Source organism: Mobula birostris, chromosome 7, assembly GCF_030028105.1.
Source record: "Mobula birostris isolate sMobBir1 chromosome 7, sMobBir1.hap1, whole genome shotgun sequence".
Classification (NCBI taxonomy): domain Eukaryota; kingdom Metazoa; phylum Chordata; class Chondrichthyes; order Myliobatiformes; family Myliobatidae; genus Mobula; species Mobula birostris.
In genome coordinates, this window is record NC_092376.1 from 173,792,526 (window position 1) to 173,819,234 (window position 26,709).

At 42.3% G+C, this 26,709-nt stretch overlaps 1 protein-coding gene across 2 annotated transcripts in view; it reads left to right on the forward strand.

The window, feature by feature from the left end:
- rnf130 (ring finger protein 130) overlaps positions 1-26,709 on the forward strand; it is a 156,238-nt gene that overhangs the window by 113,903 nt on the left and 15,626 nt on the right. For both annotated transcript variants that reach the window (XM_072264105.1, XM_072264103.1), the window contains exons 5-6: positions 7,780-7,876; positions 16,294-16,498. In XM_072264105.1, the coding sequence (XP_072120206.1) occupies positions 7,780-7,876; positions 16,294-16,498 (302 nt within the window). The remainder of the gene's footprint in view (positions 1-7,779; positions 7,877-16,293; positions 16,499-26,709) is intronic.

The following is a 26,709-nucleotide window of genomic DNA, read 5'->3' on the forward strand; positions in this document are numbered from 1 at the left end:
TAGTTTTGCCAGGATTCTGACTCACCAGCAGTTGAACCTTCCAGATACAGGTGTATTTTTACTACAATCAACTGAAACACCTTGACTGTGATCTCCAGTTAACTAATTATGTGACTTTTAAAAGCAATTGGCTGCACCAGCGATTATTTGTTGTGTCATATTATAGGAGTGAGTACTTAGGCAATCAATTATTTTGTGCTTTATATTTGTAATTAAGTTAGATCACTTTGACATGAAAGAGTCTTTTCTATTGATCAGTATCAAAAAAGCCAAATTAAATCCACTTGATTCAATGTTGTAAACGTAAAACATGAAAACTTCCAAGGGGTTAAATACTTTATATAGACACTGTACATGTATATGCTGGAAATTTGAATAATAACTAGTACATTAATAATTTTGTGACATTCCTGCTACAGTGTATGTGTATGTTTTAAAACATAGAACATTACAGCACATGCTCTCTAATCCAGGTAGATCCAGATAAATCTTTAAACAGCTTTGTGAAAAGTGTCCCAATGCAATAGAAATATCAAAGTATAACTGTAGTTAGAAGCCCTGAGAAGTGTGGTTGTGTTGGAATTTTGGATGATGGAGATGATGAAACTGAGGCCAAAGCAGAATAGTTATGGATTGTATCATTAAGGTGAAAGAGGCCGGACTGGTGAAGACAAAATGTATAGATTGCCTGGAGATTGGTGCATGAAGATACAAAACATTTGTACTTGTGTGGTAAGGCTGAAGAGAATTCATCAAATCTGCAATATTTTTTTTCACTATTTATCCTGGTTTACTGTTTTTAATTGCCCTTATTAAAAATAAGCAAATTCCTGAAATTTAATTTTAGAAATAAATGTTTAAAAAAATCAATACTAACTTGCATTCTCCCTCCAGGGAATGAATATGTTTATGTGCATCCATTTTGTGTTTTAGTAATTCTATCAGCATTATGACCTTTTATCAAAATCTTATTGTATTACACATTCAGATACATTTATGTTTTATTGATGGAAGTGATCTCATTTAGAATACATCCCTCTCCACTATCAAGTTACACAGACCTTTCAGTTGGAACTGAAAAGTTGCTTACAGTTTTATCTGCTTTTTGGACACATTTTCAAAGATCTTAAGCTTAAGAGATTCTGCAGATGCTGGAAATCCAGAGCAGCACACACAAAATGCTAGAAGAACTCAGCAGGTCAAGCAGCATCTATGGAGAGGAAGAAATAGTCAATGTTTTGGGCTGAAACTCTTCATCAGGACTTATCTGATGAAGTTTTTTTTGCGTGTCGCACCAGACAGTCAGCCATTCTTGTCTGGCGCACAGTGTCAGGATTGGTCTCCTTTCGGATTAACCGGGCCACAATATGAACATTCCTGACTTGACCCATTTTTTTAATGAGGCCGAGTGGCTAGCTCGACGCTCAACCCGGCACGGATGGAAAGTGTGCTCGGGGGGTGGGGGTGGGGGGGTGGGGGGTGGCCCGACTTGGATTCGAACTCGGGAGCCTCCGGAGTCCGGTGCTGATGCCATTGCGCCACCAGCCGGCCAATCTGATGAAGTGTCTTGGCCCAAAACATCGACTGTTTATTCATTTCCCTAGATGCTGCCTGACCTGCAGAATTCCTATGTCTGAAATATCAATAATGTAATATATGCAAAAGGTCAAAAAAGAGTAATTGTAAGGCATGTGAGAAAAATATTCATTGTCCTTCTTTCTCTCACACTTGCTCCCTCTCTCTCTTTCACTTGTTGCTTCTCTCTCTCTCTCTCTCTCTCTCACACACACACATACCAACATACAAGGAGATTCCAGCTTGCTGAAAAAAAAAAAACAAGGAGCAAATGGCATAAGCTCCAATTACAATTTTTCAATCTTCCCTGAATAGAACTTTGGAATACTGGAGGTGATGTATTCTTTAAAAAGAAAAGGAGAATGAATAAGGCAATTAGAAGCAAATGAGTTTAACTTTGGTGAGAGTGAAATGATTGTGCCAGTTTCAGAGTGGGGTATGAACCGTCAATTATATCCAGTGAAATGATTGTATCAGTTAATGAACCATCAGTTAGAGTAGCACAAATCAGGATCAGGGATCAACTTTATTCACCATATATATTTACATGTACTAGGAATTTGCTGTGGTGTGTTGGTCAGGGCCTGACATGCAACAAAATACAACGTTCAACAATTATAAAGAATAATAATTTTAAAATAAAATTAGAAGTTAAATACAGATATGAAATAAAATGTGCATAATTATATCGAATTTTGAAAAGCTTGGATATTGGATGTGGAGAGAATGTTTCCTTTCGTCAGGGAGTCTAGGACCAGAAACCATAGCCTCAAAACAGATGAAGAGGAATTTGTTTAGCCAGAGAGTGGTGAATCTGTGGAATTCATTGCCACAGGTGGCTGCGGAGGCCAGGTCATTGGGTGTATTTAATGCTGAGTTGATTGGTTCCTGATTAATCAGGGCACCAATGGTTACAGGGAGAAGGCAAGAGATTGAACCTGAGGGGGGTAATAAATTGGCCATGATGGAATACTGGAGCAGACTCGATAGGCCAAATGTCCTAATTGTGCTCCTATGTATTATGGTCTTATTTATCCACATTTTGTTACATATCTGTATCCCCCTTGGTGAAAACCAATATAAAGTGCCCATTCACTGCCACAGGCTCCAAGCTTAATCCCTTCCTTTGCCTTTGAATTTCTTGCACTCAGGAGTGTGTCCAGTGGTGTTCCTTGAATTACTACTCAAGAATCTTACCTTCTCTCTACATACCATTTAACAATTACAGCATGGAAACAGGCCATCTCGGCCCTTCTAGTCCCTGCCGAACTCTTACTCTCACCTAGTCCCACCGACCTGTGCTCAGCCCATAACCCTCCATTCCTTTCCTGTCCTACCATCTCGACTTTACGTATAAGATACTTGTGGACTTTCCTTAATCCTGCATCTCAAGGACATTCCATGGCCCCTTTAAGCCCTAATACATTGAAAATGTAAGTACTTTCTTAATTCCATTCCTCTAGTTCCCCACAACCAGCAGGCTCCTGAAACAGTGTGGATAACTTCACTCACCTCAACTCTGAACTGATTCCACAATTCATTCAAATTCTCTACAACTCATGCTCTCAGTGTTATTTTATTTGCACAATTTTGCATTGGTTGCTTGTCTGTCTTTGTTTATGTATAGTTTTTCTTAAATTCTATTGTATTTCTTTATTTTCCTGTAAAAACCTGGAAAAAATTAATCTCAGAGTTGTATATGGTGACATATACATACTCTGATAATAAATTTACTTTGACTTTTGACTCTGCTTTTATAATTTCAGCTTCCTACGTCTTAGGTTGGAATTGGTTTATTATTGTCATGTGTACTGAGATACAGTGAAAAGCTTGTCTTTCATATTGTTCATACAGATCAGATCAGTACACACTGCATTGAGGTATTGCAAGATAAAATCATAGCAATGCAGAATAAAGTGTAACAGTGACAGAAAATGCAGTGCAGGTAAACAAAGTTCAAAGTACATTTATTATTTAAGTTCTACCCTGAGGTTCATTTTCTTGTGGGCATACACAGTAAATCCAAGAAACACCACAGAATAAATGAAAGACCACACCCAACAGGACGGACAAACAACCAATTTGCAAAGACGACAAACTGTGCAAATGCAAAGGATGGGTAGATAGATAATGAATATCAGTAATGTGAGAAGGCCATAAGTAGGTTGTGAGGTCAAGAGTCCATAAGCCATAAGACGTAGAAGCAGAATTTGGCCATTCTGCCCATTGAGTCTGCTCCACCATTCCTTCATAGCTGATTTATTATCCATCTCAACACCATTCTTCTGCCTTCTCCCCATAACCCTTCTCACCCTGACTAATCAAGAACCTATCGACCTCCGTTTTAAATAAACCTAATTACTTGGTCTACACAGCTGTCTGTGGTAATGAATTCCACAGATTCACTACCCAATGGCTAAAGAAATTCCTTCTCATCCCTGTTCTAAATGGACCTCCCTCAATTCTGATGCTGTGCCCTCTGTTCCTAGACTCACCCACTGTCAGATATATCCTCTTCACTTCTATTCTGTCAAGACCTCTCAATATTCTATATATTTCAGTGAGTCCATCTATACATACATGTCAGTGGCTGATCAATCTGGTGTTTTTCTCTGAGCAACCTTACTCATTGATGGGCTAAATAGCTTAATTCTGCTTCAAACTCTTATGGTCTTTTGGTCCACAAAGGTATTCAAACAATTGTTAGATTCTAATGTTTTTAATATAGGATTCTTTTGGAAGTCGGGAAAGAGGCACAAAACCTGTTGCTTGACAGTTGTTTTATTCAATGTTAACAGAACAAAGAAAGCTGAAAGCAGGCAGTGATAGAGATCTACTAAGTGAAGAGAGATAAAAGCAGAAAGAAAAGGATGACACCACTGCATGGTCAACTCTTTTTAGACCCATAGATAAGAAACATTCCATTCAGATTACTGATAACTCAACCAGTCAGAAAGCCTCGATTCAAATATTGCAATTCCAAGAGAAGCTTCCAGAACTTTCCAGAATCATGCAAATGTAATCACTAGGGACATACAGACTATACCACTAAGAAGCATACTAAACAATTATATCTACTCAAGAGCCACTTAAAATCCAAGCAGACAATTAATTATTAAGACGCAAAGAAAATAACAATGAAACAGACTATTCCAACACAATATTATTCTTAAGAGGGGAATAGCCACAGAGGACACCTGACTTCCCCTCCTGGCAGTCACCCATCTGTCTGACTCGACCTGTGGAGTGACTATCTCCCTGAAATTCCTGTCTATAACACTACCTACCTTCTAACAGCCACGCTACAGGAAGGATGAGATTGCAATGGTGAGAATGCAGAGCAGACTTATCATGACATTGCCTGGATTTGAGGGCACTAGTTATAGAACATAGAGGTCTACAGCACATTACAGGCCCTTCAGCCCACAATATTAGCATAGAAGAAACATAGAAAACCTACAGCACAATACAGGCCTTTTGACCCTCAACGCTATGCCAAATATGCGAATATGTACTTACTTTAGAAATTACCTAGGGTTACCCATAGCCCTCTATTTTTCTAAGCTGTATGTATCTATCTAAGAGGCTCTTAAAAGACCCTATTTTGTCCGCCTCTACCACTATTGCTGGCAGTGCATTCCACGCACTCACCACTCTGTGTGTGGAAAAACTTATCTCTGACATCCCCTCAGTACCTATTTCCAAGCACCTTAAACTATGCCCCTTGTGTTAGCTATTTCAGCCCTGGGAAAAAGCCTCTGGCTATCCACGTGATCAATGTATCTCATCATTTTATACACCTCTATCAGGTCACCTCTCATCCTCCATCGCTCCAAGGAGAAAAGGCCAAGTTCACTCAACCTATCCTGATAAGATATGCCCTCCAATCCAGGCAACGTCCTTGTAAGTCTCCTCTGCACTCTTTCTATAGTATCCACATCCTTCCTGTAGTGAGGTGCACACAGTACTGCAGATGGGGTCTGACCAAGGTCTTAAGTAGCCATAACATTACCTCACGGCTCTTGAACTCAGAGCCACGGTTCATAAAGGCCAACACACCATACACCTTCGTAACAGCACTGTCAACTTGCACAGCAGCTTTGAGTGTCCTCTCAACACGGACCCAAGATCACTCAGATTCTCCACACTGCCAAGAGTCTTACCATTAATATCATACTCTGTTCTCAAATTGGACTTACCAAAATGAACCACTTCACACTTACCTGAATTGAAGTCCCATCTGCCATTTCTCAGCCCAGTTCTGTATACTATTGATGTCCCACTGTAACCTCTGACAACCCTCCAGACTATCCACAAGACTCCCAACCTTTGTGTCATCAGCAAACTTACTAACCCACCCTTCTACTTCTTCATCCAGGTCATTAATAAAAATCACTAAGAGGAGGGGCCCCAGAACAGATCCCTGCAGAACACCACTGGTCACTGACTTCCGTGCGGAATACGAACCATCTACAACTACCCTAGCCTTCTGTGGGCAAGCCAGTTCTGGATCCACAAAGCAAAGTTTTCCTTAGATTCCATGCCTCCTTACTTTCTGAAGGAGCCTTGCATGGGGAACCTTATCAAATGCCTTACTGAAATCCATATACACTACATCCACTGCTCTACCTTCATCAATGTGTTTTATTACATCCTCAACAAATCTCTTCCCAGTTATAGGAAGAGATTGAAAAGGCTGGCTTTGTCTCTAGAGCAAAGGAGGCCAGAGTGTGCTTGGTATCTGGAATGTGCTGCCAGAGGATGTGGTGGAATCAGATAGAATCACTACGCTTGAGAGGCATTTCAACATAATGTGAATAGGCAAGACATAGTGTCCTAATGCAGGCAAATGGGAATAGTGGAGATGGGAGGACGGCTGACATGGACATGGGGGCTATTTCTGTGCTGTTTAACTCTATGACTCTACAACTCTTTAGATTGATTCCTGAAAGTGGAAAGGAGAGTATTGTATGCAGTGCTCAGGAAGGATGTGGAGGTTTTGGAGAACATGCAGAAGAGCTTTGCCATAATGTTACTTGGATTAGAAAATATTAGCAATAGTGAACTATTGGTCAAAGTTGGACTGTTTTCTCTGGCTTGTCAGAGGCTGAGGGAGACTGAACTGGAGTTTATAAACTGTTTAGGGACATCAACAGGGCAGATGATGAGTCTCTTTTGCAGGATGAAAATGTCAAATAAAACAGGACATTGTTTTGTTTCCTTATGTTATTTAATGTTTAATGTCATTTCCAGTGTGCAAGTGTAAAGGAGAACAAAATAATTGTTACTCCTGATCCAATGCAGTACAAAAAAAACACAAGATAAAGAGCACAATAATTTTAAAACTACAATGAATATAAATACATAGGATATATATCTATATAGTATGTCCATATAGTGATGCTAGGTTGTACTTAAGGTAACTGACAGGAAATGAAACTATAGTGGTGGTTGGGGGTGTGGTGGGGTGGGTTAGTGGGTGGAGGTGTTGATCAGCCTTGCCACTTGTGGAAAGTAAAGTGAGGGTGGGGAAAGTTAAGAGGAGATGTGCGAAGCAAGTTTTTTTACACACAAGAGTGTTAGGTTAATGGAATGTGCAAGGGTTAAGAAACTGGGTGTTGGTGCTAGTGAAGTAAGCAGATATAGTGATGTTGCGAGATATTTCAACAGGCACCTTTCTAAAGCACAGGATACAGAAGGATGTGGATTGTAGGCAGGCAGATGGGATTAATTTGAATTTGCTCAGCATAGACTGAGATAAAGGGCCTGTTCTTATGCTGTCCTGTTTTATGTTCTATGTTGATTGTTAGTCTGTTTTGGGAAGAGCAGTGACTTTGGAATCTTTGTATGTTATGAGGAAAATGGTACATTCATGAAAGGTTGTTGGAATATCCGTGCTGTACCATGCACCAATAATTCGAGTTTGAAGAGATTTTGTAAATGTAAGAAATGTCTGATACAGGTCACAACCTGACAATGATCAATGCCCCATCAGATTGGGAATTGGTTTATTATTGTTACGTAAGTCAAAAGACATATGAGCAGGATTAGGCCATTCGGCCCATTGAATCTGCTCTGCCATTCCATCATAGCAGATCCATTATCCCTTCCAGTCCTGATAAACTTGTTGTACAACTACGTTCTGGTATTTCTACTGAAATGGTTCATGCATTTTAAACCAGTTTGTATTGTGAACTGTTTCAGGCATGTCTTCCACAAACAGTGCGTTGATCCCTGGCTAAATGAACACTGTACTTGCCCCATCTGCAAACTAAACATACTGAAGGCACTGGGAATTCTGGTAAGATCAAACTGCTATTTGAATAAACCATCTGTTTGCATTTTCCTTTCAAGTGGATGGCCTTATGCTATGTTGCTTTCAACAGTTTAAGTAAAGTGCAAGCTGCCACAGTGCAAGATGCAACTGAAACAGCAATCTTAAAAATATTAATATTCTTTAAATGTAACTCTTTTGGGGATTTTTTCCATTCTCTATTGATGTTGATGTTGAACAGTCTGTTGAATGCAGTTGGCAAAATAATTTCACTGCTTTTGCAGTTGGTTAAAACTCTTCTGTTAGTTAATTTGGAAAGAAAATTATTTCAAAATTCCATGACCTCTTGGGGAATTTGATAGGACATAGAACAGTACAGCGCAGGAACAGCCCCTTTCAATTAAATTAGTAATCAAGTGGCCAGCTAAACTAATCCCTTCTGCAAACACAATGTCCATATCCTTCCATTTTCCTCATATTCATGTGCCCACCTAAACGTCCCTTAAAAGTCCCTGATGTATTGCCTCTACCACCACCCCAGGTAGTGCATTCCAGGCACCCACCACTCTCTGTGTAGAAAAAACTTGCTCCTCACATCTCCTTTGAAATTATCCCCTCTCACCTTGCACGAATACCCTCTGGTATTAGACACTTCAACTCATAGAAAAAAGATATTGTCTGTCTACTCTATCTATGCCTCTTATAATCTTATAAATCTCTATCAGATCTCCCCTCAGCCCCCACTTTCCAGATAAAACAACCTAAGTTAGTCCAACCTCTTGTTATAGTACATGTCCTCTAATCCAGGCAGTGTCCAGGTAAACCAGGATGTTGATTGCCAGTTCCAGTTGGCATTGTGATGTACAGGTTTCCCCCGCCATCCGAAGGTAGAGCGTTCCTATGAAACGGTTCGTAAGCCGAAATGTCGTAAAGCGAAGAAGCAATTACCATTTGTTTATATGGGAAAATTTTGTGAGCGTTCGCAGACCCAAAAATAACCTACCAAATCATGCCAAATAACACATAAAACCTAAAATAATAGTAACATATAGTAAAAGCAGGAATGATATGATAAATACACAGCCTATATAAAGTAGAAATACTTCTCTACAACGATTGCCTGCACAGATCTCCGTAACGAAAGTCTCACACAAGCGCTGTTGGCATAAACACGCTCTCCAGTAACCTTTAAACTATGAAGCTGCCAAATCTACCAAATAACATGTAAAAATACACAGCCTATATAAAGTAGAAATAATGTACAGTGTAGTATCACTTACCGGAATTGGGAAGACATCGAGCACACTGATGATGGTGTGTTAGACTGAGTCGTCACAGGGTAGGTGGTGCAGTGGCCCCCACACTCCAGGCTGCCGACTGATACATTGCTGCGAAGCAAGGGAGGCACACAGCACATCTTTAAGAAAAAAGCCAAAATAAGCATGCTAATTAATTAGGTGCTGCCTGGCACGTAAATGTCAGCGCAGATCAGATCTGGGCCGACAATTACGTGCTAGGCGGCACCTAATTAGCGTGTTTATTTCGGCTTTTTTCTTAAAGATGTGCTGTGTGCGTCCTGGCTACTGTTGCATTTTCTGCGAATCGGTATCTGTCCGTGGCCTGGGGGTTGGGGTCGTGGGACACTGGGGTGTCATCTCATCGTCGATCAGGGCAGGCAGCTCATCTTCTCCTATGACTGCCCACCTCGATGTTGAAGGTCGAGGTTCATCGTCTGCTGTGGCTGATGTGGAAGGCTTGCTTGACTGCTGAGCCTCGTGCATTTTTCTATCACACAGTTCTATAATAAGGACTCAAACCATCCTGCAAATATCTCCTAAACTGACATACCCTTTCAAAATTAAAGTCGTACTTTATCATTACTCATTTGGTTTCGATTGTTATCCATTTTTCTTCCAATTGCATCAGCTCTTCATCTGTCAGTTCTTGATGATGGGATGCCAAAACCTGTTCAACATCATGTTCATCAGCTTCCACAAGCCAAACTCACGTTGTCCTTACTTCGTTCACCACGATCAAAACGCTTAATTATGTCCAGTTTTACCGTAAGTGTAACACCCTTACAAGCTCTTTCAGGCTTTTCCGATACCATAGAACTCATCTTGCAAACAGCTGCTCACAGACACGTGTTAAAGCAAAGCAGTTCCCAATCTGGGGGAGAGCGGCTGCTCAGGGCGCAATCTGCCTTTTTTCATGCGCTGAATTTTTTTTCATAACAGTGAAAACACCTTCTGAAAGCGAAAACAGGGTACTAATGTAGGTCTTTCGTAAAGCGAACATTCGAAAAGCGGGGGACACCTGTACTGAAAGAAAATGGAACGCAGTTAAAGTTGTGACTGATCCTTAACCTCGTTCCCTTCTTCGCCCAGTCTCCGTCTTTCCAGTTGCTTTAATGTCTTCAGAAATATATTCAACACTCCACACTTCACTGTAGTTTGGATTTCAAGAACTTATAGAACTCCCTTTGTCTTGAAGCTACAGTACGTGTAGCTTGAAATGGTGCAGAGAAGATTTACAAGGATGTTGCCTGGACTTGAGGACCTGAATTACAGGGAAAGATTCAATTCAATCAGCAAGGGAGATGAGGCTGAGTACAGGGCTACGGTAGGAAACTTTGTCACATGGTGTGAGCAGAATTATCTGCAGCTTAATGTGAAAAAGACTAAGGAACTGGTGGTAGACCCGAGGAGAGCTAAGGTAACGGTGACCCCTGTTTCCATCCGGGGGGTCAGTGTGGACATGGTGGAGGATTACAAATATCTGGGGATACGAATTGACAATAAACTGGACTGGTCAAAGGACACTGAAGGCTGTCTACAAGAAGGGTCAGAGCCGTCTCTATTTCCTGAGGAGACTGAGGTCCTTTAACATCTGCCGGACGATGCTGAGGATGTTCTACGAGTCTGTGGTGGCCAGTGATATCATGTTTGCTGTTGCATGCTGGGGCAGCAGGCTGAGGGTGGCAGACACCAACAGAATCAACAAACTCATTCGTAAGGCCAGTGATGTTGTAGGGATGGAACTGGACTCTCTCACGGTGGTGCCTGAAAAGAGGATGCTGTCTAAGTTGCATGCCATCTTGGTCAATGTCTCCCATCCACTACATAATGTACTGGGTGGGCACAGGAGTACATTCAGCCAGAGACTCATTCCACCGAGATGCAGCACTGAGCGTCATAGGAAGTCATTCCTGCCTGTGGCCATCAAACTTTACAACTCCTCCCTTGGAGGGTCAGACACCCTGAGCCAATAGGCTGGTTCTGGACTTATTTCATAATTTACTGGCATAATTTACATAATTACTATTTAACTATTTATGGTTCTATTACTATTTATTATTTATGGAGCCACTGTAACAAAAACCAATTTCCCCCGGGATTAATAAAGTATGACTATGACTATGACTATGAATTGGTTTGCACTTTATTCCTTGGCACAAAGGAGAATGAGGGGAGATTTCTAGAGATATACAAAATTATGAGGGGTATAGATAGGGTAAATGCAAGCAGGCATTTTCCACTGAGGTTGGGTGAGACTACAACTAGAGGTTATAGGTGAAGGGTGAAAGGTGAAGTATTTATGGGGAAGGGTGAGGCCAGGATGGAATGAGCTGCCACCAGAAAGTGAGGATGCTCATTCAATAAAAGTCTGGATGGGAGTGGATGGGAGGGGTATAAAGGGCCATGGTCCATAAGACCATAAAACATAGGAGCAGAAGTAGGTGATTCAGCCCACTGAGTCTGCTCCATCATTCGATGGCTGATCCTGGATCCCACTCAACCCCATACACCTGCCTTCTCACTATATCCTTTGATGCCCTGACCAATCAGGAAATTATCAACTTCTGCCATAAATATACCCATAAACTTCACCTCCACTGAAGTCTGTGTCAGAGCATTCCAGATTCACTACTCTCCGGCTGAAAAAATTCCTCCTTACCCCTGTTCTAAGAGGTCTCCCCTCAACTTTGAGGCTGTGCCCTCTAGTTCTGGATACACCCACTGTAGGAAACATCCTCTCCACATCCACCTTATCTAGTCCTTTCAACATTTGGTAGATTTCAATGAGATCCCCCTCCGCATTGTTCTAAATTCCAGTGAGTACAGGCCCGTATGTTAACCCTTTCATTCCTGGAATCATCCTCATGAACCCCCTCTGGACACTGTTCAATGACAACACATCCTTTCAGAGATATAAGGCCCAAAACTCTTTACAATACTCCAAATACAGCCTGACTAGTGTCATATAAAGCCTCAGCATTATTACTTTGCTTGTATATTCTGTTCTCCTTGAAATAAATGCCAAGAGTGCATTTGCCTTCTTTACCACAGACTCAACCTGTAAACTAGCCTTCTGGGAGTCTTGCACGAGGACTCTTAAGTCCCTCTGCACCTCTGACGTTTGAACCTTCTCCCCATTTAGATAAAGTCTGCACTATAGTTCCTTTTACCAAAATGCAGAATCATGCATCTCCCAATGCTGTATTCCATCTGCCACTTTTTTGCCTTTCTTCCAATTTGTCTAAGTCCTGCTGCAATCACATTGCTTCCTCAGCAGTACCTGCCCTTCCACCTATCTTCATATCATCCACAGACTTTCAATTCCATCAATTCCATTATCCAAATCATTGACAAACAATGTGAAAAGTAGCGATCTCAATACTGACCCCTGAGGAACACCACTGGGCACTGGCAGCCAACCAGAAAAGGCCCCTTTTATTTACTAATTGCTGCCTCCTGCCTGTCAGCCAATCCTCTATCCATGTCAGTATCTTTCCTGTAACACCATAGGATTTTGTCTTGTTAAGCAGACTCATGTGTGGCACCTTATCAAATGCCTTCTGAAAATCCAAGTAAATGATATCCACTGCATCTCCTTTGTCCACCCTGCTTGTTACTTCCTCAAAGAACTCTAACAGACTTGTCAAGCAAGATTTCCCTTTACAAAAACCATTCTGACTTTGAATTATTTTATCATTGGTGTTCAAGTACCCTGAAACTTCATCTTTAATAATAGACTCCAACACTTTCCCAACCACTGAGGTTAGGCTGACTGGCCTATAATTTCTTTTCTTTTGCTTTCCTCCCTTCTTAAAGAGTGGACTGACATTTTTGTCCTCTAGGACCATCCCAGAATCAAATGATTTTGAAAGATCATGACCAATGCATCTGTTATCTCTTCAACAATCTCTCTCAAAGGACGTTGTCCAGCTAGTCCAGGTGACTTATCCACCTTAAGATCTTTGAGCTTGTCTAGCATTTTTTCCTTTGTAATAGCAATGGCACTCACTCCTGCTCCCTGACACTTACAGACCTCAGGCACACTGCTAGTGTCTTCCACAGTGAAGGTAGATGCAAAGTACCCATTAAGTTCATCTGCCATTCTTTGTCCCCCATTACTACCTCACCAGCATCATTTTCCAGTGGTCCTATATCAATTCTTACCTTCTCTTTATATAACTGAAAAAAATATGTAGTATTCTGCTTTATATTATTGGCTAGTTTGCCCTCATATTTAATCTTTTCCCTTCTTATAGCTTTTTCAGTTGCCTTTTGTTGGGTTTTAAAAGCTACCTGATCATACAACTTCCCACTCACTGTTGCTACCTTATATGCCCTTTCCTTGGCTTTAATGTAGTCCTTAACTCCCCTTGACAGCCATGTCTGCCTGCCCCTGCCATTTGAGAACTTCTTCCTCTGTGGGGACATATCTATTCTGCGCCTTGTGATCTATTCCCAGAAACTTCAGCTATCTCTGCTCTGCCGTCATCCCTGCCAGTATCCTCTTCCAATCCACCTGGGCAAGCACCTCTCTCATGCCTCTGTAATTCCCTTTACTTTATTCCATTGGGGTACTGATACATATGAATTATGCTTCTCCCTCTCCAATTGCAGTATGAATTCAATCATATTATGATCACTGCCTCCAAGGGGTTCCTGTACATTAAGCTCCCTAATAAGATCTGCGTTATTACACACCACCCAATATAAGATGGCCTTCCCCGGAGTAAGCTGAAGTACAAGCTGCTTTAAAATGCCGTCTCGGCATTCAACCAATTCCCTCTCTTGCAATCCAACACCAGCCTTATTTTTCCAATCCCCTTGTATATTGAAGTCCCACATTACAATCTTGTCATTACCCTTATTACATGTATTTTCTAGCTCCCTTTACAATCTCAACCCCACACCTTGGCTACTATTTGGAGGCCTATATATGATTCCCATAATGTTTTTTACCCTTTCAGTTTTTTAACCCACTGTTGTTGCGTGGATGATATCTCCAGAGAGGGTTACTGGTAGATACAAAGCAGCTTCTTTATTCGACAAAACAAGGTACAGCAGACATCATATGAAGACACTTTCGGTGGAAAGGTCTACTGGCCCAATGTGGGGCTCGATATTTATTTGCTAAGCACAAAGGATAATTCCATATTTACAAAGTATAGACAATGCTTTCTTCTGAAGCTACATACAAACTTCACACCTTCGGATTCGCATCCATCCTGCAGACGCCAGCAGCGTCTATGGACTGGGATTCACAGCTTTTAGGAATCTATTGTTCCAAATTAAATCCACCATAGATTTTCAAGGAACGGAAGACTGGTAGCCAAAGCCATTTGCTAAATGTAAATGACCTAAACCCAAGATCAAAGATTGAGCATTCCCTATGTCACCTCTTTCTAAAAATGTAATTCCATCTCTTACCAACAGAACTACACCACTGTCTGTGCCTTCCTGCCTGTCTTTTTGATACAAAGTATATTCTTTGATGTTAAACTCCCAACTGTGGCATTTTTTCAGCCATGACTCAGTGATGCCCACAACATCATTCATACCAACCAATCCCTAATTGCACCACAAGTTTGTCCACTTTATTCCGAATGCTACATGTGTTTAAATAAGCACCTTCAGTCTTGAATTCTTTGCCCTTTTGAATTGTGGTACAGTTTAACTGTTTGTCTGCATTTGTACCCAAGGCAGACTTGTTACATCTATCATCTACTTGTAAACCTGCTGGTTCATCTTCAGCTCTATCATACTGGTTCCCATCCCCTTGCCATATTAGTTTAAACCATTCCCAACAGTTCTAGTAAACCTGCCCGCAAGAATATCGATCCCCCTTGGATTCAGGTGCAACCCATCCCTTTCGTACAGGCCTCACCTTCCTCAGAAGAGGTCCCAATTATTCAGAAATTTGAATCCCTGCACCTGCTCAAATTCTTCAGTCACACATTTTTCTGTCACCTCATTCTATTCCTATCCTCACTGTCATGTGGCATAGGCAGCAATCCTGAGATTATTACCCTTGAGGTTCTGCATCTCAGCTTCCTTCCTAACTCCCTGTATGATTTTCTCAGGACCTCCTCCCTTTTTCTACCTATGTCATTGGTACCAATATGTACCACGACTTCTGGCTGCTCACCCTCCCTGTTCAAGATATTATGGACGCATTGAGAAACATGGTGGACCCTGGCACCTGGGAGGCAAACTGCCATCATGTGTTCTTTTCATGTCCACAGAATCGCCTGTCTGTCCCCCTGACTATAGAGTCCCCTATCACTGCTGCCACCCTCTTCAGTTCCCTTCCCTTTTGAGCTACAGGGCCAGACTCAGTGCCAGAGGCACAGCCACTGTTGCTTCCCCATGTAGGTCGATCACCCCACAACAGTACTCAAAATAGAGTTCTTATTGTTGAAAGGAATGGTCACAGGGGTGCTCTCCACCATCTGACATTCTCCTTACCTTTTCCTGACATTCACCCATTTATGTGTCTCCTGTAGCCTTGGGGTGACTACCTCCCCTTAGCTCCTGTCTATCAATGCTTCACTTTCCCTAACAAGCCATTAATCAATTTAGTTCCAATCAATTTCTTGTGCAACAGATGGAGTGCCATATGAGTCCTGCTGAAAGGTTTCAGCCCGAAATGTTGACTGTACTGTTTTCCATAGATGCTGCCTAGCCTGCTGAGTTCCTCCAGCATTTTGTGTATGTTGTTCGGATTTCCAGCTTCTGCAGATTTTCTCTTGTTTTGGTTTGAGCACCATATATGACAGGTCACCATGCTGGTTTAGTGGCATTTATGATAAAACAAATTCCAAGTCTGCTTGCAATCCATTGTGCAACTCATTGTCAACATCCCGCAGCCAAAAACCACAAGTAATCAAGAGGTTGATAGGCTCTTGATTATTCAGGACTTCCAAGGTCACGGGGAGAAGACAGGAGAATGGGGTTGAGAGAGATAATAAATCAGCCATGATGGAATGGCGGAGCAGACTTGATGGGCTGAATAGTCTAATTGTGCTCCTATGTCTTATGGTCTTGTTTGAATTAATCTGATGCCCTTATCTCAGTACATAACGTTTGTTGAAGTGGTTTCAGTTAATGACGTGTACTCACATAATTCAGTGGTTGATTGATCTCTTACAGCCGGAATTGCAATGTGCAGAGAATTCAGCTTTTGACGTCGATAGAATGGCCAGGGGATCACTTGCCAACCAGAGATCTATGCCTACTGATGTCACTAGTGATGGTTCCATCAGTCTCGAGCCACTACGATTCTTGGGGAGTTCGCAGATGGGTCAGGAAGAAGAATTTGTACCACGAACCAGGGAAATGAATATCACCATAACCAGTAAGATGTTCTGTAGCCAGTGTTGTTAAGACAAGAAACACCTGCTTCACAAGCAGGAAGCAGACATCATTTTCTTTACGTCTTGCAAGCTAACTAACTATCCCCAAATTATACCTTTAAGTTATTTCTTATTCTTAAACTTTGAATACATGTACAATATGCCAGAATTATAGCTACACAAATTGCTGGAGGAACTCAGCGGGTCAGGCAGGTCAGTTGGTCAATGGAGGGGAATAAACAGTTAACATTTCGGACCGAGACCCTTCACTAGGACTCGAAACGAAGGGGACAGAAGCTAGAATAAAACCCTTCACCTGGTTTCAACTGTCTGCTCCCCTCCCCCAACCTTCTTATTCTAGCTTCTTCCCCATTCCATTCCAATCCTGATGAACGGTTTTGGCCTAAAACATCGACTATTTATTCACTTCCATGGATGCTGCCTGACCTGTTGAGTTCCTCCAGCCTTTTCTGTGTGGTGCTCCAGATTTCCAGCATCTGCAGAATCTCTTGTGTTTATATTATCCCCTTTCTATACTGTGCAACATTCTCTTTATGAATAACATGAACTTCATTTATGATATGCTTTATAGAAAAAATTACTTTACCACCTATTGTTTTAGGCTAACAGGTTTCATCGGCCTAATTGCAAGGGAGCCCTGTCCAGCCATCCGTAGACTGCTGGTGTGAGACACGCTGACTAAAAGCTACTTCCCTCTTTTAAAATGCTGGTTGCTTTGAAGATTGGTGCCACCAAGTGGCAGAAAATATTTCTCACTTCATACTTACAGTTGCTTGGTCCTGGGAGATCAGGATTTGGTGCTAATCCACATTCAACCTTATCTGCTTTTCATTTGTCTCAGTGTGCCTCAGCTTCTCTCGTTCCCCTCCAACCCTCTCCCTCCCCATCCTCCCCTCCCAAAATTGTTCATTCTATGAGCTTTTAATGAAAATATAAGTATTTTTCAAAAAAATTGTTTCATTTGAAACATTAAAAAACGTAAGATTCTAATAATTCCAATGTCTTCTTTATTCTTGTCATGTCACATTAAAATCTTTCTACTGCTTTCCGTGAAACTTTTTAAAATGACTGGACTAGTGGATGGTGTTATGGATTGTTGCATGGTTTTCTTTGAAGCATACATCTTCAATAAGACTAAGGTGTATTGATCTGATAATTGTGCAACACTTTCTGATGTATTATCAATCACAAAGCAATTTGTAATAATGTCGGTGTACTTCTGAGCTTTTCTGTCACAAGACTTATTCAACAACCTTCTTGCTGCTCTAACATAATGTCTGTTTTGCTGAATAATATATTGCTTGTTTCATTGGTCAAATATCAATAAGGAATGTGAGAAATATTGCCATTCATGTGACTGACTAGGTTTTTCTTCTAAAATAAATTAATGTCTGGCTCCTCTAAGTCACTGAATTGCTTAATGTCCTCACATTACATTCAGAGGGCAGATTTAAGATGATAGTTTAGAAAAAGTAATCATAAGTTAATGAAGAGACTTTTTAAAATAAAGTGATTTATTATTATCTGAAATATATTGCCTGAAAAGATGGCAAAAGCTGATCTCTAAAAATATGATTACCATTAATTGTTACTGTCTGGTTTGATGCAGTGGCCTCTCACAATATTCGAAAACTACAGTGAACTGTCAGGTCAGCAGAAGAGGCCATTGTTTGCAGTCAACCGTCACTAGGACAAAGAAGCAGGCAGGAAAAATCGTTGTTCACACTACTCATCCTGCAAATTACCTTTTCCAACAATCCCCTTCTGGAAAAGACTATAGTGCTATTAAAATAAAACTTCACGCATCTTAAAAGTTTCTTCCTTCAGGCAGTTAACCTGATCAACAATTCTAGTTAGCTCCCCCCACCAACCCCCCTCTACCTATTACCCCTGTTACCGCACTGCCATGTAAACACTATAAACCACTTTTTATAAAACTGTTTACGTTGTAAATACGTGCAGGTATCTGTGAAAATGCACTCTGTGAAAATGCACTTTTCCAGCCTTAGTAGTTACATCTGTGCTCCTTCAGGTTGTCAAAGCCAGGAGTGGTAGTTGGGACAAGCCACCACTACCTATTAAATGCTCCCAATGGCGTGCGTCTCAAATAGTCTCTGACAACCAAGTCTAGCTCCTGGCCTTCACATGTGGCTTAGCTACTAAACCTTACATAACCATTTCTGCTGACAGGAGAAGGGGCAAAGGCTGGTTTCTGGTATCTTAAAACCATTCACTTCGGGCAGGTGGAGCTCATCAGCCATAGTTTGCAACTCATCTAGGAGAAGGAAAACTCCAATCTGAAACCTCCGCTGCCTTGCAACTATACACACTCATGGGGAAGGCTTTGGTAGTAAACCTTGAGGAAAAATCAGGAGCAGGAGTCCCTAAGGCAGTCCTAACCTGTTCAATGCTGACTGGCAAATCCGGTTTGCGCCAAACTGTATTGATCTCTGCCAGTTCTTTGGATTCATTAACTGCATGGAGAGTGGAAGCCTGCTGCATGGACAACAGCTTGCTCTCCATATCATACTGCCCTGGTTTGCGTATACAATGTACACAGCTAGGATGCAATATCCATGATCAACTCCGACCAACAGAGGTGCTCTAGTTGCATATGATATCCCTAGTTTTAAGTTTCCCTACTCCAAATCCGTCCTTTAATGCTTTCATTCATACATGTTATGCTTACAGTAATGCTGGAGGAGGCCATGTGGTCTATTGAATCCATGCCAACCCCACGAAGCAATTCTATTAGTCATACTTGCGGGCAGACACCAGCACATATTTAGGTGTTTTGGTTGTTAACACAAATGACACATTTTAATGTACATAGAATGCAGAACATAGAACAGTACAACATAGGAACAGGCCCTTCGGCCCACAATGTCATGCCCAACCAATTAACTGGCTAAATAAACTCGTCTTTTTTGCCTACACAATGTCCATATCCTTCAATTTTCTTTACATTCATGTGCCTATCTAAACATCACTTAAAAATCTCTAACGTATCTGTGTCTGCCACCACCCCAGGCAGCACATTCTAGGCACCCACCACTCTCTGTAGAAACAAAGCTTGTTCATCACATCTCCTTTGAAATTATCCCCTCTCACCTTAGATGCACGCCTTCTGGTGTCAGACATTTCAACCCAGGAAAAAGATACTGACTGTCTACTCTATCAATGCCTCTCATAATCTTATAAACCTCTATCAGATCTCCCCTCAGCCTGCACAGTTCCATAGAAAACAACCTAAGTTTGTTCAACCTCTCATTATAGCACATGCCCTCTAATCCAGGCAACATCCTGGCAAACCACTTCTTCTGTCTCTCCAAAGCCTTAACATCCTTCCTATAATGGGGAAACCAGAACTTCCAGAGTAGGAAGGCTTTGGCTCAACGGGGCTTAGGCATTAACGAGCCGAGGTGAGTTAGGTTGCCTGAGTAGAATACAGACAGGAAGTACGTGTGTGAGGCCGGTTTTCTGTGCTCAGTCTCAGATGTGGAATGTGTGGGAGACTCCCAGCCTCCCAGATGGCCACATCTGCACCAGGTGTGTCGAGCTGCAGCTCTTTAGGGACTGGGTTAGGGAACTGGAGATGCAGCGCAATGACCTTCATCTGGTTAGGGAGAGAGAGGAGGTGATAGAGAGGAGCTATAGGCAGGTGGTCACACCGGGGCCTGGGGAGACAGATAAGTGGGTAACAGTCAGGAGAGGGAAGGGCAGGAGTCAGATGTTAGAGAGTTACCCCTGTGGCTGTACCCCTTAACAATAAGTACTCCTGTTTGAATACTGCTGGGGGGGACGGCCTACCTGGGGGAAGCAACAGTGGCTGCACCTCTGGCACAGAGTCTGGCCCTGTGGCTCAGAAGGGTAGGAAAAGGAAGAGGATGGCAGCAGTGATGGGGGACTCTGTAGTTAGGGGGTCAGACAGGCGATTGTGTGGATGCAGGAAAGAAACGCGGATGGTAGTTTGCTTCCCAGGTGCCAGGTCCGGGATGTTTCTGATCATGTCCAAGATATCCTGAAGTGGGAAGGAGGACAGTCAGAGGTGGTGGTACATATTGATACCAATGACACAGGCAGGAAAAGGGAGGAGGTCCTGAAAGCAGACTACAGGGAGTTAGGGAGGAAAGTTGAGAAGCAGGACCACCAAGGTGCCACGCGACAGTGAATGTAGGAATAGAGTGAGGTGGAGGATAAATGTGTGGCTGAGGGATTGGAGCAAGGGGCAGGGAATCAGATTTCTGGATCATTGGGACCCCTTTTGGGGCAGGTGTGACCTGTACAAAAAGGACGAGTTGCACTTGAATCCCAAGGGGACCAATATCCTGGCAGGGATGTTTGCAAAGGTTATTGGGGATTGCTGGTGGGTGGGAACCAAGCTGAAGAGACAGAGGAAGAGGCGGTTGGCTCACAAATAGAGAAAGCTTGGAGAGACTGCGAGAGGGAGGATAGGCAGGTGATCAAAAAGTACACTCAGGCCGAAGGTTTGAGATGTGTCTGTTTTAATGCAAGGAGTATTATGAACAAAGCAGATGAGCTTAGAACGTGGATCAGTACTTGGAGCTATGATGTTGTGGCCATAACAGAGACTTGGATGGCTCAGGGCAGGAATGGTTTCTTCAAGTGCCAGGCTTTAGATGTTTCGGAAAGGACAGGGAGGGAGGCAAAAGAGGTGGGGGTGTGGCACTGTTGATCAGAGATAGTGTCATGGCCGTAGAAAAGGAGGACGACTTGGAGGGATTGTCTACGGAGTCTCTGTGGGTGGAAGTTAGGAATAGGAAGAGGTCAATAACTCTACTGGGTGTTTCTCATAAACCACCCATTAGTAACAGGGACATCAAGGAGTAGATAGGGAGACAGATCCTGGAAAGGTATCATAATAACAGGGTTGTCGTGGTGGGAGATTTTAATTTCCCAAATATCAATTGGCATGTCCCTAGAGCGAGGGGTTTAGATGGGGTGGAGTTCGTAGGTGTGTTCAAGAAGGTTTCTTGACACAATATGCAGATAAGTCTACAAGAGGAGAGGCTGTACTTGATCTAGTATTGGGAAATGAACCTGGTCAGGTGTCAGATCTCTCAGTGGGAGAGCATTTTGGAGATAGTGATCACAACTCTATCTCCTTTACCGTAGCATTGGAGAGGGATAGGAACAGACAAGTTAGGAAAGCGTTTAATTGGAGTAAGGGGAAATATGAGGCTATCAGGCAGGAACTTGGAAGCAAAATTGGAAACAGAGAAATGTACAGAAGAAATGTGGCAAATGTTCAGGGGATATTTGCGTGAGGTCCTGCAAAAGTACGTTCCAATGAGACGGAAAGGATGATAGGGTACAGGAACTGTGGTGTACAAAGGCTGTTGTGAATCTAGTCAAGAAGAAAAGAAAAGCTTACAAAAGGTTCAAAAAGCTAGGTAATGTTAGAGATCTAGAAGATTATAAGGCTAGCACGAAGGAGCTCAAGAAAGAAATTAAGAGAACCAGAAGGGGCCATGAAAAAGCCTTGGTGGACAGGATTAAGGAAAACCCCAAGGCATTCTATAAGTATGTTAAGAGCAAGAGGATAAGATGTGAGAGAATAGGACCAATCAAGTGTGACAGTGGAAAAGTGCGTATGGAACCAGAGGAGATAGCAGATGTACTTAATGAGTACTTTGCTTCAGTATTCACTACTGAAAAGGTTTTGGGCAATTGTAGGGACAACTTACAGTGGATTGTAAAGCTTGAGCATGCAGATATTAAGGAAGAGGATGTGCAGGAGTGTTTAGAAAGCATCAAGTTGGATAATTCACCAGGACTGGACAATATGTACCTTAGGCTACTGTGGGAGGCGCGGGAGGAGATTGCTGAGCCTCTGGCGATGGTCTCGTACTTCAGTGGTTGGCAAGTTGATAGAGAAGATTCTGAGAGGCAGCATTTATGAACATTTGGAGGGACATAATATGATTAGGAATAGTCATCATGGCTTTGTCAAAGGCGGGTCATGCTTTACGAGCCTGATTGAATTTTTTTGAGGATGTGACTAAACACATTGATGATGGTAGAGCAATAGATGTAGTGTATATGGATTTCAGCAAGGCATTTGACAAAGGTAACCCATGCAAGGCTTATTGAGAAAGTAAGGAGGCATGGGATCCAAGGGAACATTGCTTTGTGGATTCAAAACTAGCTTGCCCACGGAAGGCAAAGGGTGGTTGTAGACGGGTCATATTCTGCATGGAGGTCGGTCACCAGTGGTGTGCCTCAGGGATCTGTTCTGGGACCCCTACTCTTCATGATTTTTATAAATGACCTGGATGGAGAAGTGGAGGGATGGATTAGTAAATCTGCTGATGACACAAAGGTTGGAGATGTTGTGGATAGTGTGGAGGGCTGTCAGAGATTACAGCGGGACATTGGTAGGATGCAAAACTGAGCTGAGGAGTGTCAGATGGAGTTCAACCTGGATAAGTGTGAGGTGGTTCATTTTGGTAGGTCAAATATGATGACAGAATATAGTATTAATGGTAAGAGTCTTGGCAGTGTGGAGGCTCAGAGGGATCTTGGGGTCTGAGTCCATAGGAGACTCAAAGCTGCTATGCAGGTTGACTCTGTGGTTAAGAAGGCATACAGTGCGTTGGCCTTCATCAATTGTGGGATTGAGTTTAGGAGCCGAGAGGTAATGTTGCAGCCATGTAGGACCCTGGTCAGACCCCACTTGGAGTACTGTGCTCAGTTCTGGTCGCCTCACTACAGGAAGGACATGGAAACCATATAAAGGGTGCAGAGGAGATTTACAAGGATGTTGCCTAAACTGGGGAGCATTCATGAGAGTAGGTTGAGAATAGTTTTTTTTTCCTTGGAGCGACAGAGGATGAGAGGTGACCTGATAGAGGTGTATAAGATGATGAGAGGCATTAATCGTGTGGATAGTGAGAGGCTTTTTCCCAGAGCTGAAATGGCTAGCATGAGAGGGCACAGTTTTAAGGTGCTTGAAAGTAGGTACAGAGGAGATGTCAGGGGTAAGTTTTTTACGCAGAGAGTGGTGAGTGTGTGGAATGGGCTGCCGACGACGGTGGTGGAGGCAGGTACGATAGGGTCTTTTAAGAGACTCCTGGACAGGTATATAGAGCTGTCTCGGAAAAATAGAGTGCTCTAGGTAACCCTAGGTAATTTCTCAGGTAAAGACATGAGGGCCAAAGGGCCTGTATTGTGCTGCAGGTTCTCTACATTTCTAGAACTGTATGCGATGCTCCAGGTGCCGTCTAACTGGAGTTTTATAAAGCTGCGGCCAAACTTCCTGACTTTTGAACTCAATGTCTTGAGGCAAGCATGACATATGCCTTCTTAATCGCCCTATCAACCTGTGTAGCCACCTTCAGGGAACTTGGACCTTAAGATCCCTCTGTTCATCAACGCTGTTAAGGCTCTTGTACATGTGATAAATAAATGAATCTGAATCCTATTTCCCTTTATCTTTTCAACTTCAAGTTCGTATCTGTTTCTGAAATCTTCTTTTATTTCTTCCAGAGTCATAGAGCTGTAGAGTACAGAAATGGGCCTTCAGGCCCAACTCATCCATACTGCCTATCTACACTAAAGCGTGCATTGAACCTGTATTCCACTACATAAATAATTGTCATTGTAACTACCTCTTCCACTTCCTGGCAGTTCATTCCTCTAGTGAAATAAACCTACCCTCAGATCTCCATTAAGTTTTACAGTACATTCTCCAAGTGATAGTGTGGGCTTCCTCCAGGTGCTCTGGTTTCCTCCCACATTCCAAAGGCATACCGGTTCGAGTTAGTGAGTTGTGGTCATGCGATGTTGGTGCTGGAAGCATGGCTCATTATTTCTTATTGTAACCTACAGCGTCTTTTATGTATTGCATGGTACTGCTGTAACAAAGCAACAGATTTCATGACATATTACAGTGATGATAAACCTGATTTTGATTCTGATGGCAACATTTGTAGCTGCCCAGCCCAATCCTTGCTGATTTCATTTGATGTAAATGATGCATTTCGCTGTATGTTATGATGTACATGTGACAAATAAAGCTAAACTCTATCTTTTTCTTTATGAAGCTAATCTTTATCTTTCAACACTGTCCAAGGATGTGCTGGTTTCAAATTATTCAAATAAAGATTTGCTGTGCTGATATCTCCAGACTCCAACTGTGATTCATAGAAAAGTACAGCACTTCAACCCATCTAGTCTATGCTGAAACCAATTAAACTGCCTACTCCCATCAACCTGCACCGTGACCATAGACCTCCATATCCCTACTATCCATGTACCTATCCGAACTTCGCTTAAGTGGTGAAATCAAGCTTGCATGCACCATTGATGCTTGCAGCTCATTCCACACTCTCACACCTTCTGAGTGAAGAGGTTTCCCCTCATGTTCCCCTTAAACTTTTCACCTTTCATTCATAAACCATGACTGCTGGTTGTAGTCCCGCCTAACCTCAGTGGGGAAAAAAAAACCTGCTTACATTTACCCTATCTATACTCCTCATAATTTTGTATACCTCTGTAAAATTTCCTCTCAATCTTCTACATTCTAAGGAATAAATCCTAACCTAATCAATCTTTCCTATAACTCAGGACCTCCTGACCGTGCAACATCCTTGTAAATTTTTTCTGTACTCATTCAACCTTTGCAACTGGTGGTGTCGTCACATCAGCACTAGACTTCAAGGCGACTGGTCATGGGTTCAAATCTATCTGGCTCCTTGCACGCTTCCTGTCTGCGCCAGGTTGAGTGTCAAGCTAGCAACGTGGCCTTGTAGAAAACAGACAAAACGCTAAAGAAACAGCAGGGCTGCCACCTGACGGGCACAGAACATGGAGGGGAATAACATCTTTCAACCTTATTTACATCTTTCCTGTATGTAGCTGCCCAAAACTGAACACAGTTCTCCATATTGGGCCTCACCAATGTTTTATACAACTTCAACATTGCACTCCATCTCCTGTACTCAATACTTTGATTTATGTGGCCAAAGTGCCAAAGCTTTCAACAAATTATGGACCTGTATTCCCAGGTCCCTTTGTTCTACCAGACTCCACATTGCCCTACCATTCACTGTGTAAGACCTACCCTGGTTGGTCCTACAGAAGTGCAACACCTCACACGTGTCTACATTAAATTCTGTCTACCATTTTTCAACCCATTTTTCCAGCTGGTCTAGATCCCTCTGCAAACCACGATAGCCTTTCTCGTTGTCCAGTACACCCCCAATCTTAGTGTTGTTCACAAATTTGCTTATCCAATTAATTACATATCGTTAATATAGATGACAAACAACAACGGACCCAGCACTAATTCCTACGGCACTCCGCTAGTCACAGACCTCCGGTCAGAAGGCAACCATCTACTACTATTCTGGCTTCTCCCACAAAGCCAATGTCTAATCCAATTTACTACATTATCTTGAATGCCAAGCAACTGAACTTTCTTGACCAAACTCCCAAGTGGAACCTTGTCAAATGCCTTGCAAAAGTTCATGTAGACAACATCCACTGCCTTGCCTTCATTCACTTTCATGGGAACTTTCTCAAAAAACTCTATAAGATTGGTTAGACATGACTATCCTTAATCAGGCAATGTCTATCCAAATATATGTCCAATCCCTTAGAATATCTTCCAACAACTTTCCCACAACTGCTGTTAGACTCGCTGGCCTATAATTTCCTGGTTTATGTTTGGACCATAAGATACAGGAGAAGAATTAGACCATTTGGTCCATTGAGTCTACTCCACCATTTCATCATGGCTTATCCATTTTTTCCTCCCAGTCCCACACTCCTGCTTTCCTTCCATATGCCTTCATGCCCTGACCACAAGCCTTTCGTAAATAGTGGAACAACATGGGCTATCCGTCAATCCTGTGGTACCTCACTTGTTACTAAGGATGATATAAATATCTCTGCTAGGGCCCCAGCAATTTCTGCACTTGCCTCCCCCACAAGGTTCAAGGGAACACCTTGTCAAGTTTATCCACCCTGATTTGCCTCAGGACAGCAAACACCTTCTCCTCTGCAATCTATACAGGGTCCGTGCAGTTGATACCACTTTGCCTCACTTCTATAAATGCTTGAGCCCATCTCCTGAGTGAATACAGATGCAAAAAAAAAATTTAAGATCTCCCCCATCTATTTTGGCTCCACACATGGATTATCATTCTGATCTTCCAGAAGACCAATT